Source organism: Oncorhynchus nerka, linkage group LG4, assembly GCF_034236695.1.
Source record: "Oncorhynchus nerka isolate Pitt River linkage group LG4, Oner_Uvic_2.0, whole genome shotgun sequence".
Taxonomy (NCBI): domain Eukaryota; kingdom Metazoa; phylum Chordata; class Actinopteri; order Salmoniformes; family Salmonidae; genus Oncorhynchus; species Oncorhynchus nerka.
Window position 1 is genome coordinate 92,412,710 of NC_088399.1, and position 15,965 is coordinate 92,428,674.

Consider the following 15,965-nt stretch of genomic DNA (forward strand, 5'->3'; position numbering starts at 1 on the left):
ATTAAACTCATCCCATCAGTCGAGGATGCCTGGTCGTTCTTTCCAAGTAATTTCCTCACTATCTCAAATAAGCACGCCCCTTTCAAAAAATGTAGAACTAAGAACAGACATAGCCCTTGGTTCACTCCAGACCTGACTGCCCTCGACCAGCACAAAAACATCCTGTGGGGGACTGCACTAGCATCGAAAATTCCGCGCGATATGAAACTGTTCAGGGAAGTCAGGAACCCAAATCCAGATACCAGGTGTTCTGAAGGAGCTACAAAACCTGGACCCGGACAAATCAGCTGGGCTAGACAATCTGGACGCACTCCTTCTAAAATTATCCGCCGCTATTGTTGAAACCCCTATTACCAGTCTTTTCAACCTCTCTTTCATATCGTCCGAGAACCCTAAAGATTGGAAAGCTGCCGCAGTCATCCCCCTCTTCAAAGGGGGTGACACTCTAGACCCAAACTGTTATAGACCTATATCCATCCTGCCCTGCCTTTCTAAAGTCTTCGAAAGCCAAGTTAATAAACAGATCACTGACCATTTCGAATCCCACCGTACCTTCTCCGCTGTGCAATCCGGTTTTCGAGCTGGTCACGGGTGCACCTCAGACACGCTCAAGGTACTAAACGATATCATAACCTCCATCGGTAAAAGACAGTACTGTGCAGCTGTCTTCATCGACCTGGCCAAGGCCTTCGACTCTGTCAATCACCGTATTCTTATCGGCAGACTCAACAGCCTTGGTTTCTCAAATGACTGCCTCGCCTGGTTCACCAACTACTTCTCAGATAGAGTTCAGTGTGTCAAATCGGAGGGACTGTTGTCCAGACCTTAGCAGTCTCTATGGGGATGCCACAGGGTTCAATTCTCGGGCTGACGCTTTTCTTTGTATATATCAACGATGTCGCTCTTGCTGCGGGCGATTCCCTGATCCACCTCTACGCAGACGACACCATTCTATATACTTTCGGCCCGTCATTGGACACTGTGCTATCTAACCTCCAAACGAGCTTCAATGCCATACAGCACTCCTTCCGTGGCCTCCAACTGCTCTTAAACGCGAGTAAAACCAAATGCATGCTTTTCAACCGATCGCTGCCTGCACCCGCATGCCCGACTAGCATCACCACCCTGGATGGTTCCGACCTTGAATATGTGGACATCTATAAGTACCTAGGTGTCTGGCTAGACTGCAAACTCTCCTTCCAGACTCACATCAAACATCTCCAATCGAAAATCAAATCAAGAGTCGGCTTTCTATTCCGCAACAAAGCCTCCTTTACTCACGCTGCCAAGCTTACCCTAGTAAAACTGACTATCCTACCGATCCTCGATTTCGGCGATGTCATCTACAAAATGGCTTCCAACACTCTACTCAGCAAACTGGATTCAGTCTATCATAGTGCCATCCGTTTTGTCACCAAAGCACCTTATACCACCCACCACTGCGACTTGTATGCTCTAGTCGGCTGGCCCTCGCTACATATTCGTCGCCAGACCCACTGGCTCCAGGTCATCTACAAGTCCATGCTAGGTAAAGCTCCGCCTTATCTCAGTTCACTGGTCACGATGGCAACACCCATCCGTAGCACACGCTCCAGCAGGTGTATCTCACTGATCATCCCTAAAGCCAACACCTCATTTGGCCGCCTTTCGTTCCAGTACTCTGCTGCCTGTGACTGGAACGAACTGCAAAAATCGCTGAAGTTGGAGACTTTTATCTCCCTCACCAACTTCAAACATCAGCTATCCGAGCAGCTAACCGATCGCTGCAGCTGTACATAGTTTATTGGTAAATAGCCCACCCATTTTCACCTACCTCATTCCCATACTGTTTTTATACTGTTTTTTTTTTTTTTATTATTTACTTTTCTGCTCTTTTGCACACCAATATCTCTACCTGTACATGACCATCTGATCATTTATCACTCCAGTGTTAATCTGCAAAATTGTATTATTCGCCTACCTCCTCATGCCTTTTGCACACATTGTATATAGACTGCCCATTTTTTTTTTCTACTGTGTTATTGACTTGTTAATTGTTTACTCCATGTGTAACTCTGTGTTGTCTGTTCACACTGCTATTCTTTATCTTGGCCACGTCGCAGTTGCAAATGAGAACTTGTTCTCAACTAGCCTACCTGGTTAAATAAAGGTGAAATAAAAATAAATAAAAAATAAAATCTATCACTGTGTTAATTTACTAAATTGTAACTGCTTCGCTACTATGGCCTATGTATTGCCTTACCTCCTCACGCCATTTGCACACGCTGTATATAGACTTTATTTTTTTTCTACTTTATCTTGGCCAGGTCGCAGTTGTAAATGAGAACTTGTTCTCAACTAGCTTACTTGGTTAAATAATGGTGATTTTTTTGTCTGTGTGTGTGTGTGTATTCTGCTGAGTATACTGGGAAAATGTGTCTCTAAGTCAGTGAGTGTGTGTATTAAAACCCCTCCTGACCTGTGTGTGTGTGTGTGTGTGTGTGTGTGTGTGTGTGTGTGTGTGTGTGTGTGTGTGTGTGTGTGTGTGTGTGTGTGTGTGTGTGTGTGTGTGTGTATTAAAACCCCTCCTGACCTGTATGTCTTATGCAACTCCATGACTTTCTTCTCTAGCTCCTTGGTTTGTCCCGGGGCCAGCCTCAGGTCCTTAGCGTAGTCTGGTGCGTGTGTCTCTGGGTCGTACTCCCCCAGCTCGGACTGCAGTGCGTAGGAACCCAGAAGGGCCAGCGTGACAAAGGAGCAGGGTAGACGGCCCCCCAGGATGTCCTTACGCAGCTGGAGACACAGGTAGTACCTGGCCATGCGAAGATCAAAATTAAAGGCTGTGGCTAAGTCGTTTTCAAACCAAGGTCCACTGACAATCAAGAAAACTGTAGATGAAATGACTCTTGGTAGGACAATGGAAGTTTTTTTTCTTTAAAGAAACAAGTTTGTGTTATTAACAATAAAATATGTTTAACAAAAATACAAACGCAACATGCACACATTTAAATGATTTTACTGAGCTACAGTTCATATGAGGAAATCAATCAATTGAAATGTACATTCATTAGGACCTAATCTATGGATTTCACATGACTGGGAATACAGATATGCATCTGTTGGTCACAGATACCTTAAAAAATGGGCCTCACACTGGGCCTCAGGAATTCTTCACAGTATTTTTTGTGCATTTAAATTGCTATTATATTATGTTATAGTGTTACTTTTTATTTTTAAAAAATGTATTTTATTTGGTAAATATTTTCTTAACTCTTCTTGAACTGCACTGTTGGTTAAGGGCTTGTAAGTATATATTTCACAGTATTCGGCACATGTGACAAATAAAGTTTGACTTGATTTGATTTATTGTGTTCCTTGTCCGTAGCTTATGCCTGCCCATACCATAACACCACTGCCACCACATGGGGCACTCTGTTCACAATGTTAACATCAGTAAACCGCTCGCCCACACAACGCCATACACATGGTCTATGGTTGTGAGGCCGGTTGGACATACTGCCAAATTCTCGAAAACGACATGGTAGAGAAATTAACATTACATTTTCTGGCAACAGCTCTGTTGGACTATCCTTTAGTCAGCATGCCAATTGCATGCTCCCTCAAAACTTGAGACATCTTTGGCATTGCGTTGTGTGACAAAACTGCACATTTTAGAGTGGCCTTTCATTGTGCCCAGCACAAGGTGCACCTGTGTAATGATCATGCTGTTTAATCAGTTTCTTGATATGCCACACCTGTCAGGTAGATGGATTATCTTGACAAAGGATACATTCTCACTAACAGGGATGTAATTATATATTTTTTAATGTAACCTTTATTTCACTAGGCAATTCAGTTAATAACCAATTCTTATTTACAATGACAGCCGACCCCCGGCCAAACCCGGGCGACGCTGGACCAATTGTATGCCACCCTACGAGACTCCCAATCACTGACGGATGTGATAGATCCTGTAAACAAATGTGTGCACAAAATTTGAGAGAAATACGATTTTTGTGATTATGGAATATTTCTGGGATCAACACCTTACATGTTACATTTATATTTTTGTTCAGTATATATTTGCTACCGTTGTCCTACCAAGAATACCTGACGTACACAAACACAGTTAGGGGTCAGCGTGAGGTCACAGACCACAGGGCTTCCAGGAAGCAGCAGCAGAAAGATAATGCATCCCAAATGGCACCCTATTCCCTATTTCCCATAGGGCTATGATCAGAGGTAGTGCACTATATAGGAGATAGGGTGCCATATGGGACACAGGCACAGGCAGTACACCCAGTGTGATGCTGTTAATTAGGCTTAAGCCGGGTTGTTTATGTAATCATGGATGGGGTGGAGGTGGGTGGGTGGGAGGCAGGATGCAGGATGAAATGACTCTGGGTGCAATTAGATTCATGAACTCAACTGGCAGGTGAGGATTAGAGGGACAGTGATTGAAAGCGGGGGTGAAGAGACAGAGAGATTGGGGCAATGATAAACAACCCAGCAAACCGGCAACTTTCCCAGAACATTAGCTAACATTCCACAAAGTTCTAGTTCGGGTTTTATCTAACATCCCAAAATAATGTTTATGATTTTTTTTAAAGAGGTTTTTCTCCCAATTTTTCTTTTTCAAATGAAATATCCTTGAAAAATATCCACATAACATTGTGCACAAAATCTGTAACAACCAACACAGAATATTCCCCCCCAAAATCTATAACAACCAACACAGAATATTCCCCCCCAAAATCTATAACATCCAACACAGAACATACATTTTCACAAAGTCTGCTGCCTCAGTGTCTTTAGATATTTTTGTCAGATGTTACTATGGAATACTGAAGTATAATTACAAGCATTTAATAAGTGTCAAAGGCTTTTATTGACAATTACATGAAGTTGATGCAAAGAGTCAATATTTGCAGTGTTGAGACTTCTTTTTCAAGACCTCTGCAATCTGCCCAGAAAAGCTGTCAATTAACTTCTGAGCCACACCCTGACTGATGGCAGCCCATTCTTGCATAATCAATGCTTGAAGTTTGTCAGAATTTGTGGGGTTTTGTTTGTCCACCCGCCTCTTGAGGATTGACCACAAGTTCTCAATGGGATTAAGGTCTGGCCATGGACCCAAAACATCAATGTTATGTTCCCCGAGCCACTTAGTTATCACTTTTGCCTTATGGCAAGGTGCTCCATCATGCTGGAAAAGGCATTGTTCGTCACCAAACTGCTTCCCAGCCACTCACTTGGCTGTGAAGCAACCCCACACATGAATGGTCTCAGGATGCTTTACTGTTGGCATGACAAGGTAGCGCTCACCTTGTCTTCTCCAGACATGCTTTTTTCAGAAAGGGGATTCATCAGAGAAAATGACTTCACCCCAGTCCTCAGCAGTCCAATCCCTGTACCTTTTGCAGAATATCAGTCTATACCTGATGTTTTTCCTGGAGAGAAGTGGCTTCTTTGCTGCTCTTCTTGACACCAGGTCATCCTCCAAAAGTCTTTGCCTCACTGTGCGTGCAGATGCACACACACCTCCCTGCTGCTATTCCTGAGCAAGCTCTGCACTGGTGGTGCCCCGATCCCGCAGCTGAATCAACTTTAGGAGACGGTCCCGGTGCTTGCTGGACTTTCTTGGGCTCCCTGAAGCCTTCTTCACAACAATTGAACTGCTCTCCTTGAAGTTCTTGATGATCCGATAAATGGTTGATTTAGGTGCAATCTTACTGGCAGCAATATCCTTGCCTGTGAAGTCGTTTCTGTGCAAAGCAATGATGACGGCACGTATTTCCTTGCAGGTAACCATGGATGACAAAGGAAGAACAATGATTCCAAGCACCACCCTCCTTTTGAAGCTTCCAGTCTGTTATTCGAACTCAATCTGCATGACAGAGTGATCTCCAGCCTTGTCCTTGTCAACACTCACACCTGTGTTAACGAGAGAATCACTGACATTATGTCAGCTGGTCCTTTTGTGGCAGGGCTGAAATGCAGTGGAAATGTTTTTTGGGCATTCAGTTCATTTGCATGGCAAAGAGGGACTTTGCAATTAATTGAAATTCATCTGTTCACTCTTCATAACATTCTGGAGTATATGCAAATTGCCATCATACAAATTGAGGCAGCAGACTTTGTGAAAATTAATATTTGTGTCATTCTCAAAACTTTTGGCCAGTTCTTTGTGGCACGTGACCACACAACTGAACAGTAGTCCAGGTGCGACAAAACTAGGGCCTGTAGGAACTGCCATCTTGATAGTGCTGTTAAGAAGGTAGAGTAGAGCTTAATTATGGACAGACTTCTCCCAGTCTTAGCTACTGTTGTACTACTCCGAGCAGTTTAGTCATCTCAACTTGCTCAATTTCCACATGATTTATTACAAGATTTAGTTGAGGTTTAGTGAATGATTTGTCCCAAATAAAATGCTTTTAGTTTTAGAAACATTTAAAACTAACTTATTCCTTGCCACCTACACTAAAACTAACTGCAGCTTTTTGTTAAGTGTTGCAGTCATTTTCAGTCGCTGTAGTAGCTGACGTGTATAGTGTTGAGTCATCCGCATACATAGTAAAGCACTGGCTTTACATTGTCGTTAGTAAAAAAAAGTAAGGGGCCTAGACAGCTGCCCTGGGGAATTCCTGATTCTACCTGGATTATGTCGGAGAGGCTTCCATTAAAGAACACCCTCTGTGTTCTGTTAGACAGGCAACGCTTTATCCACAATAAAACAGAGGGTGTAAAGCCATAACACATTTTTTTTTTTTCCAGCAGCAGACTATGATCGATAATGTCAAAAGCCGCACTGAAGTCGAACAAAACAGCCCCCAATTGTCAATTTGTAAAATAGCACTATCTGGTCAAGCAACATTTTCTACAAAAGTTTACTAAGGGTTGGTAACAGGCTGATTGGTCGGCTATTTAAGCCAGTAAAGGGGGCTTTACTATTCTTAGGTAGCTGGATTACTTTTGCTTCACTCCAGGCCTGAGTGCACACATTTTCTAGTAGGCTTGAATTGAAAATATGGCAAATAGGAGTGTCAATATCGTCCACTATTATCCTCAGTAATTTTCCATTCAAGTTGTCAGACCCTGGTGGCTTGTCATTGTTGACAGACAACAACAAAAAATGTCACCTCTACTACATTCGCTTTACAGAATTCAAAATGACAATGCTTGTCTTTCCTAATTTGGTCAGATATATTTGGACGTGTGGTGTCAGCGTTTGTTTCTGGCATGTCATGCCTAAGTTTGCTAATCTTTCTAATAAAAAAATAATTAAAGTAGTTGGCAATATCAGTTGGTTGTATGGCTCAGCTGTATGAGGCTGACTGCTGCGCCGTACAGGTTGATGGCTGCGCTGTACAGGTTGATGGCTGCGCCGTACAGGTTGATGGCTGCGCCGTACAGGTTGACGGCTGCGACGTACAGGTTGACGGCTGCGCCGTACAGGTTGATGGCTGCGACGTACAGATTGATGACTGCGCCGTACAGGTTGATGGCTGCGCCGTACAGGTTGATGGCTGCGCCGTACAGGTTGATGGCTGCGCCGTACAGGTTGATGGCTGCGACGTACAGGTTGATGGCTGCGACATACAGGTTGATGGCTGCGACGTACAGATTGATGGCTGCGACATACAGGTTGATGGCTGCGACATACAGGTTGATGGCTGCGACATACAGGTTGATGGCTGCGACATACAGGTTGATGGCTGCGACATGCAGATTGATGGCTGCGACGTACAGGTTGATGGCTGCGACGTACAGGTTGATGGCTGCGACATACAGGTTGATGGCTGCGACATACAGGTTGATGGCTGCGACATACAGATTGATGGATGCGACATACAGATTGATGGCTGCGACATACAGATTGATGGCTGCGACATACAGATTGATGGCTGCGACATACAGATTGATGGCTGCGACATACAGATTGATGGCTGTGCTGTACAGATTGATGGCTGCGCTGTACAGATTGATGGCTGCGCTGTACAGATTGATGGCTGCGCTGTACAGATTGATGGCTGCCCTGTACAGGTTGATGGCTGCGCCATACAGGTTGCAAAATATTTGGTAAGAGATTTTTGATGTACCGATTCCATGGCACATGGTTTATGAACTGATACACAAAATGACGCCGGGTTCAAACTTTAAAATGTTTCAATTTAAATTATTATACAAAATTCTTGCAACCAATTGAATGCTATATATATGGGGGATACAACCATCCCAGCTCTGCAGATTTTGCTGCGAAGAGACACAATCATTAGATCACTTGTTTTGGTACTGCCAATATGTAGCTTGTATTTGGTGGCAGGTTCAGGAATGGCTAAAGAATTGCAACATTTACCTGGATCTAACTCCGCAAATAGCATTGCTGGGTGATTTGAAGAGTCATAGTCAATCGATCAATTATATAATAATACTCTTAGCAAAAATGTTTATATTTCATTTACAATCTGTAGAAACTATGAGAATAGAAAGATTCAGAACCTTTGTGAAACATCACAGCACAATTGATCGATGGGAGCATGCAATCGGCATGCTGACTGCATGAATGTCCACCAGAGCTGTTGCCAGAGAATTTAAAGTTAATTTCTCTACTGCCTCCAACGTCGTTTTCTTCACATTATTAAAATCATTTTTTTAACCTTTATTTAACTAGGCAAGTCAGTTAAGAAGAAATTCTTATTTACAATGACAGCCTAGGAACAGTGGGTTAACTGGTCTAGGAACAGTGGGTTAACTGGTCTAGGAACAGTGGGTTAACTGGTCTAGGAACAGTGGGTTAACTGGTCTAGGAACAGTGGGTTAACTGGTCTAAAACAGTAAGTTAACTGTCTTGTTCAGGGGCAGAACAACAGATTTTTACCTTGTCAGCTCTGGGATTTGATCTAGCAACCTTTCGGTTACTGGCCCAATGTTCTAACCACTAGGCTACCTGCCGCCCCAAGCGGGATCGTCTGAGCCCAGCCACCCAGACAGCTGATGAAACTGATGAGTATTTTGTGGGGAAAAACTCATTCTGATTGGCTGGGCCTGGCTCCCCAGTGTGTGGACCTGGCTCCCAAATGGATGGGCCTATGCCCTCCTAGGCCCACCCATGGCTGCGCCCCTGCCCAGTCATGTGAAATCCATTGATTAGGGCATAATTTATTTATTTAAATTGACTGATTTGCTTATATGAACAGATAACTCAAATCATTGAAATTGTTGCATGTTGTGTTTATATTTTTAAAATCAAGTATTGTTGTTCATTAGTTTACTCAAATTTGGGGATGGGTGGTAAGGTTATGGGGAAATAATAAACAAGGAATATATATTTTAAAAATCTATATTTAAAAGTTGATATATTTAAATTAATATATTTACCCCCCCCAAAAAATATATTGGGGATTGGAAAAGATCATTTGAAACGGGGCTCAATTTGGCGAATTGAAAGACAAAACTATTCGATATACAGACATGCCTGTTCTCAGAGTCAAAGCAAGTTAACGTTGTCTTTAAGTAAAACATTTTTTGACCAAATCGTTTTAAGGTATTTTAAATGAAAAGATCGAGTTTTGACATCCGTTTGATTTCTCATACCCATTCCTACTAGAAGGTGATATAGACACACATCACACTTTAATTTAATTCATAGGTCACTTGAACAGCATTTAATATCAAACTAACACAACCATATTTTTTACACAATTTACGAGTTAGAACACAATTTATTAATTATTCAAATGTTCCCATACGCTGTGTAACACTGTATTTTTTGTTACCATTTTAAGTGAAAATAATCACAGTAAGGAACTTAATTGTTACCCAGAAATGATTTGATATTGAGATGGAAATGCATTGGACCTTAACTCAATAAAATATTATTACATTGAACCTGAATTTGTTCTGATATATTTATTATGTATCATAATTTTTCAGAATGGGTTTGTCCTTACTCTAAAATGGATTAAATATATTTTACACACAATACCCCTATAAAAAGTACAAAACTGAAATATAACATTTACATAAGTATTCAGACCCTTTACTCAGTACTTTGTTGTAGCACCTTTGGCAGCGATTACATCCTTCTTGGTTATGACGCTACAAGCTTGGCACACCTGGATTTGGAGAGTTTCTCCCATTCTTCATTGCAGATCCTCTCCAGCTATGTCAGGTTGGATATGGAGCATCGCTGCACAGCTATTTTCAGGTCTCTCCAGAGATGTTCGATCGGGTTGAAGTCCGGGCTCTAGCTGCGCCACTCAAGGATATTTAGAGACTTGTCCCGAAGCCACTCCTGCGTTGTCTTGGCTGTGTGCTTAGGGTCGTTGTCCTGTTGGAAGGTGAACCTTCAACCCAGTCTGGGGTCCTGAGCACTCTGGAGCAGGTTTTCATCAAGGATCTCTCTTTACTTTGTGCCGTTCATCTTTCCCCTCGATCCTGACTAGTCTCCCAACGAAAAACATCCCCCCCAGCATGACGCTGCCACCACCATGCTTCACCTTAGGGATGATGCCATGTGTCTTCTGTATCACCTTCAAATGTGAATTGACATTCAAACTGGAGAGAAACATAATGGGGATGTATTCCAATGCGCTTTAAGGAGCTGTACATACTGAGAATGTTGTGGTAATAATAATAGTAGTCAAACTTAAATATAAAATGTTCTTGAAATGTTCTGAGGACCTCCAAGACAGGGTTATAGTTATTTTCTGTATTGTTTAGTTTCCTTACAGAAATGTTCATTTTCCTCTTTGTTATTTTTGTTCAAGTGTTCTGATTTAAATAAATATCATGAACACGTGTACCACGCTGCGCTTTGGTCCAGTCATTTACAGGAAGAGGATCTTGACAGCAAGTTTTGTGCTTTGGGAACCTATCACTTGTAATGTACCCACACTGTTCCCACAACCTAATTCACTGTTCTGGGAACCTTTAAAGAACTCAGACAGGTTATTCTGTGAACATTCTTGCATCATCAAAGGACTGTTTTGTGTAGCCTGATACAAACACTATCTGAATGTCAGCATAACTGGACAGTTTTAGTGTTTTGGGAACCTCTTATCATATCCCCACAATGTTCCCAGAAACCTAATGAAACATTCTGATCATCTTTTAAAGAACCGGTTAAATGTGTTCTTAGGAACGTTTTTCTAGCATCAGGTGAATGTCTTATTCAAACATTCTATAATCATCAGCATAACTGGACAGTTTTAGTGTTTTGGGAACCTCTTATCATATCCCCACAATGTTCCCAGAAACCTAATGAAACATTCTGATCATCTTTTAAAGAACCGGTTAAATGTGTTATTAGGAACGTTTTTCTAGCATCAGGTGAATGTCTTATTCAAACATTCTATAATCATCAGCATAACTGGACAGTTTTAGTGTTTTGGGAACCTCTTATCATATCCCCACAATGTTCCCAGAAACCTAATGAAACATTCTGATCATCTTTTAAAGAACTGGTTAAATGTGTTCTTAGGAACGTTTTTCTAGCATCAGGTGAATGTCTTATTCAAACATTCTATAATCATCAGCATGACTGGACAGCTTTTGTGTTATGAGAACATTTGCCGCGACCTAACCAATGTTCTGGGGACTTTCACAGAACCAATTTTGGTTTGCTGGGAATAGACAGAGAGCACACCTAGGAGAGAGAAACCAGACAGAGGAGCAGGTAGAGGTTTACCTGGTGATGTCTTCAGAAAGCTGGGCTGGGTCAGGAGGATAGAACTTCACATTGAAGGTGAAGTCATAATTGGTGCCTGAGGGGAAAAAAATCTGGCATCAAAACACATTCAAATCATGGTAACATTTTCCTCTCGCTAAAACATGCACAGCTATGTTTAAAAAACAAAAAAACTTGGGTCATATTCAATAGGCACCAAACGGACTGTTAGGGACTAACATGAACTTGTCCAATAAGAAACCCTCATTTTCGTTCCAAAACGTTTAGCTACGGTGTGCACTAATGAATACCCCCCTGAGTAATGAATGACGACGGTATTTTCGTCTCACCTGTACATGATTGTGCGTCTGCACAGATCTTGTCTAACTTTGCACCTACGTAGGTGGAGCAGAAAATGAAATGGGAGTGTCACGGTGAGGTGTACAGGGCAGTGTGCTTATTAGCCTTTCGCCATTCAGGGTACGTTTGAGGGAAAAGCTAGCAAGCCAGCCAACTTTAGCCAGTTAACTGATGGTGCTTGACTTCCGTTGTGAGGTCAGAGCATTCCAGTGTGCGCTCTGATCGCTGCGAGAGAGAAACACTCTGAATGTACGAAAGGCCCAGGACACACTGACAGTCTGGAGCCGCCATTTTCCCGAACGCACCGCACCCACAGTAGAACTTCCATTCATTTAGCGAGAGGTTACAAGACAGGCCCCTATACACACACAATGAGAGCAGAGCAGAAGCTACGCATTCAACCCTCACCTTGAACCTGCCTGCGGATCTCCTTGGTGAAATCCATCCAGGTCTGTGGAGCAGAAGTAGGACAATCAGGGGAAAAAACAAGGACTCAAGACGCTGCACCTTTTTAAAACTGAACATCAAACACTGGGAGGAAACCAGGATACCTAGTCAGTTGTACAACACTGGGAGGAAACCAGGATACCTTGTCAGTTGTACACCACTGGGAGGAAACCAGGATACCTTGTCAGTTGTACAACACTGGGAGGAAACCAGGATACCTTGTCAGTTGTAAAACACTGGGAGGAAACCAGGATACCTAGTAAGTTGTACAACACTGGGAGGAAACCAGGATACCTTGTCAGTTGTACAACACTGGGAGGAAACCAGGATACCTTGTCAGTTGTACAACACTGGGAGGAAACCAGGATACCTAGTCAGTTGTACAACACTGGGAGGAAACCAGGATACCTAGTCAGTTGTACAACACTGGGAGGAAACCAGGATACATTGTCAGTTGTACAACACTGTGAGGAACCCAGGATACCTAGTCAGTTGTACAACACTGGGAGGAAACCAGGATACCTTGTCAGTTGTACAACACTGGGAGGAAACCAGGATACCTTGTCAGTTGTACAACACTGGGAGGAAACCAGGATACCTAGTAAGTTGTACAACACTGGGAGGAAACCAGGATACCTTGTCAGTTGTACAACACTGGGAGGAAACCAGGATACCTTGTCAGTTGTACAACACTGGGAGGAAACCAGGATACCTAGTCAGTTGTACAACACTGGGAGGAAACCAGGATACCTAGTCAGTTGTACAACACTGGGAGGAAACCAGGATACATTGTCAGTTGTACAACACTGTGAGGAACCCAGGATACCTAGTCAGTTGTACAACACTGGGAGGAAACCAGGATACCTTGTCAGTTGTACAACACTGGGAGGAAACCAGGATACCTAGTCAGTTGTACAACACTGGGAGGAAACCAGGATACCTTATCAGTTGTACAACACTGGGAGGAAACCAGGAGGAAAGATGAGATACCTAGTCAGTTGTACAACTGAATGTCTTCAACTGAAATGTGTCTTCCACATTTAACCCAACCCCTCTGAATCAGAGAGGTACGTTTATAATTTATCCGTTATTTTACCAGGTAAGTTGACTGAGAACACGTTCTCAACCAACGTTCTCAACCTGGGGTTATAGTTACAGGGGGGGGGGATGAATGAGCCAATTGCAATTGGGGATAATTAGGTGACCATGGTGGTTTGAGGGCCAGATTGGGAATTTAGCTCGGACACCGGGGTTAACACCCCTACTCTTACGATAAGTGCCATGGGAGCTTTAATGACCTCATACTAATATTACTGGTGTGATCACACCTGTACCTGTCCATTCCCACAAGGATACATGGACAGCAGCATACCACCCTGCACACCACTGCTGGCTTGCTTCTGAAGCTAAGCAGGGTTGGTCCTGGTCAGTCTCTGGATGGGAGACCAGATGCTGCTGGAAGTGGTGTTGGAGGGCCAGTAGGAGGCACTCTTTCCTCTGGTCTAAAAAATATCCCAATGCCCCAGGGCAGTGAATGGGGACACTGCCCTATACAGGGCAGTGTCCCCAGTAATATTAGTAAGTTTAGTAACAGACAGACATTAGTTAAAGTGCAGAACATTGTCTCAGAGCTACTGACCTTCATGGAGGGCGACTCCCAGATGGCCAGGCCGTAGTAGTCTCTCTCCAGCAGGTTGAGGTGGTCACACACCTTGGTGAACAGCTCCACACCTTTGGCATGTTTCTACAGGCAGATGAGATATTTCACAGAGAGCCATAATAAACCAGTCTGTGTGATAGGCATGTTTTCTAAAGGCCAGACACACACACAGGGAGCATACATAGCTATAGACACACACAAAAAGCCAGTAATTAACTGTGTGAGACATATGTGTCCCAAATGGCATCCTATTCCCTATATAGTGCACTACTTTTGACCAGGTCCTATGTAGGGAATAGGGTGTCAATTGGGACGTATGCATTAACTGTAGGTTCCTAATGCAGTAGAACATGAATTAGGAGAGAGGAAGCTCAGGGACCTTACTGTAGCATGCTGTTAGTTAGGCTGCTGCTGACCAATGACAAAAACATTGCCTGGGTAGTGGTGGAGGGTCGTTTTATTCAATACTGGAGGTATCCCTAGCCTGGAGATCCCAGGGATGGTTGTGCGGTCTTGCCAAATCACGACGCCAGGACAGCGGAGTCAATCACCACCTTCCGGAGACACCTGAAACCCCACCTCTTTAAGGAATACCTAGGATAGGATAAAGTAATCCCTCTCACTCACCCCCCTTAAAAGATTTAGATGCACTACTGTTCCACTGGATGTCATAAGGTGAATGCACCAATTTGTAAGTCGCTCTGGATAAGAGCGTCTGCTAAATGACTTAAATGTCAAATGTATGTCATGCCAAACAGCCCTGTCAAACAGCCCTGTCAAACAGCCCTGTCAACCAACCAAGTCAACCAGCCCTGTCAACTAGCCCTGTCAACCAGCCCTGTCAACCAGCCCTGTCAACCAGCCAAGTCAACTAGCCCTGTCAACCAGCCAAGTCAACCAGCCCTGTCAACCAGCCAAGTCAACCAGCCATGCCAACCAGCCATGCCAACCAGCCAAGTCAAACAGCCCTGTCAACCAGCCCTGTCAACCAGCCCTGTCAACCAGCCCTGTCATACAGCCCTGTCAACCATCCCTGTCATACAGCCCTGTCAACCAGCCAAGTCAACCAGCCCTGTCAACCAGCCCTGTCAACCAGCCCTGTCAACCAGCCCTGTCATACAGCCCTGTCAAACATGACGATTCCATGAGATTTGTCTAGACAGCACAAACCATCCTGGATCTCCCAGGCTATGTATCCCAGGTTTCCAACTAGAATAAAGGATTTATTTGGTAATATTGGGACTTACATCCAGCTCACACTCAAACAGAGTGTCGTCCAGCAGTGTAACTTTAATTTGCATGATCCTGGGTCGACGGGGAGGCTTAGGAGGTTGAGCGTCTTCCTCTGTTGTCTTCTCTACTCCCTCTTTCTCTCCTTCTCCCTCAGGCTCCTCCTCCTCTTTCTCCTTCCCCTGGGCACTGTCCTCTTCTCTTTTCTCCTTATCGGTCTCTCCCCCCTCTTCCTCAGAGTCTTTCTCTGGGTCTTCCTTCTGGTCTACCTGGACAAGCTGGAGGAAAAAGACATAAGACACATTTTAAACACAATCAATGTTATATTTATATCCAAAAACGCATACATTGACACATGACAAAAACATCCTTGCTTATAGATACATAGAACAAACAGCTAATCTTGACAAAGGACACAGACATGATATTGATGAGCCACTGTAGTCTACATCTATGTATTGGTAAACTGGTCTATACCTGCAGTGTCCAGTCAGTGAACACGTTACAACCACACGCCTGGAGGCATGAACGAATCCTCAGCTCAAACACACAAGTTAATAGTCAACCGCTCTGGTTCTGCATCTCTACACTTCACTACAGGTGAACTAAAGAAAGGCTTTG

At 43.5% G+C, this 15,965-nt stretch overlaps 1 protein-coding gene across 1 annotated transcript in view; it reads right to left on the reverse strand.

Moving 5' to 3' along the window:
- LOC115128830 (protein 4.1-like) overlaps positions 1–15,965 on the reverse strand; it is a 134,629-nt gene that overhangs the window by 115,533 nt on the left and 3,131 nt on the right. Inside the window, exons 2-6 of the mRNA XM_065018034.1 lie at positions 15,362–15,622; positions 14,094–14,198; positions 12,416–12,458; positions 11,669–11,744; positions 2,573–2,791 (exon numbers count right to left, since the gene is read on the reverse strand). Of these exons, the coding sequence (XP_064874106.1) occupies positions 2,573–2,791; positions 11,669–11,744; positions 12,416–12,458; positions 14,094–14,198; positions 15,362–15,622 (704 nt within the window). The remainder of the gene's footprint in view (positions 1–2,572; positions 2,792–11,668; positions 11,745–12,415; positions 12,459–14,093; positions 14,199–15,361; positions 15,623–15,965) is intronic.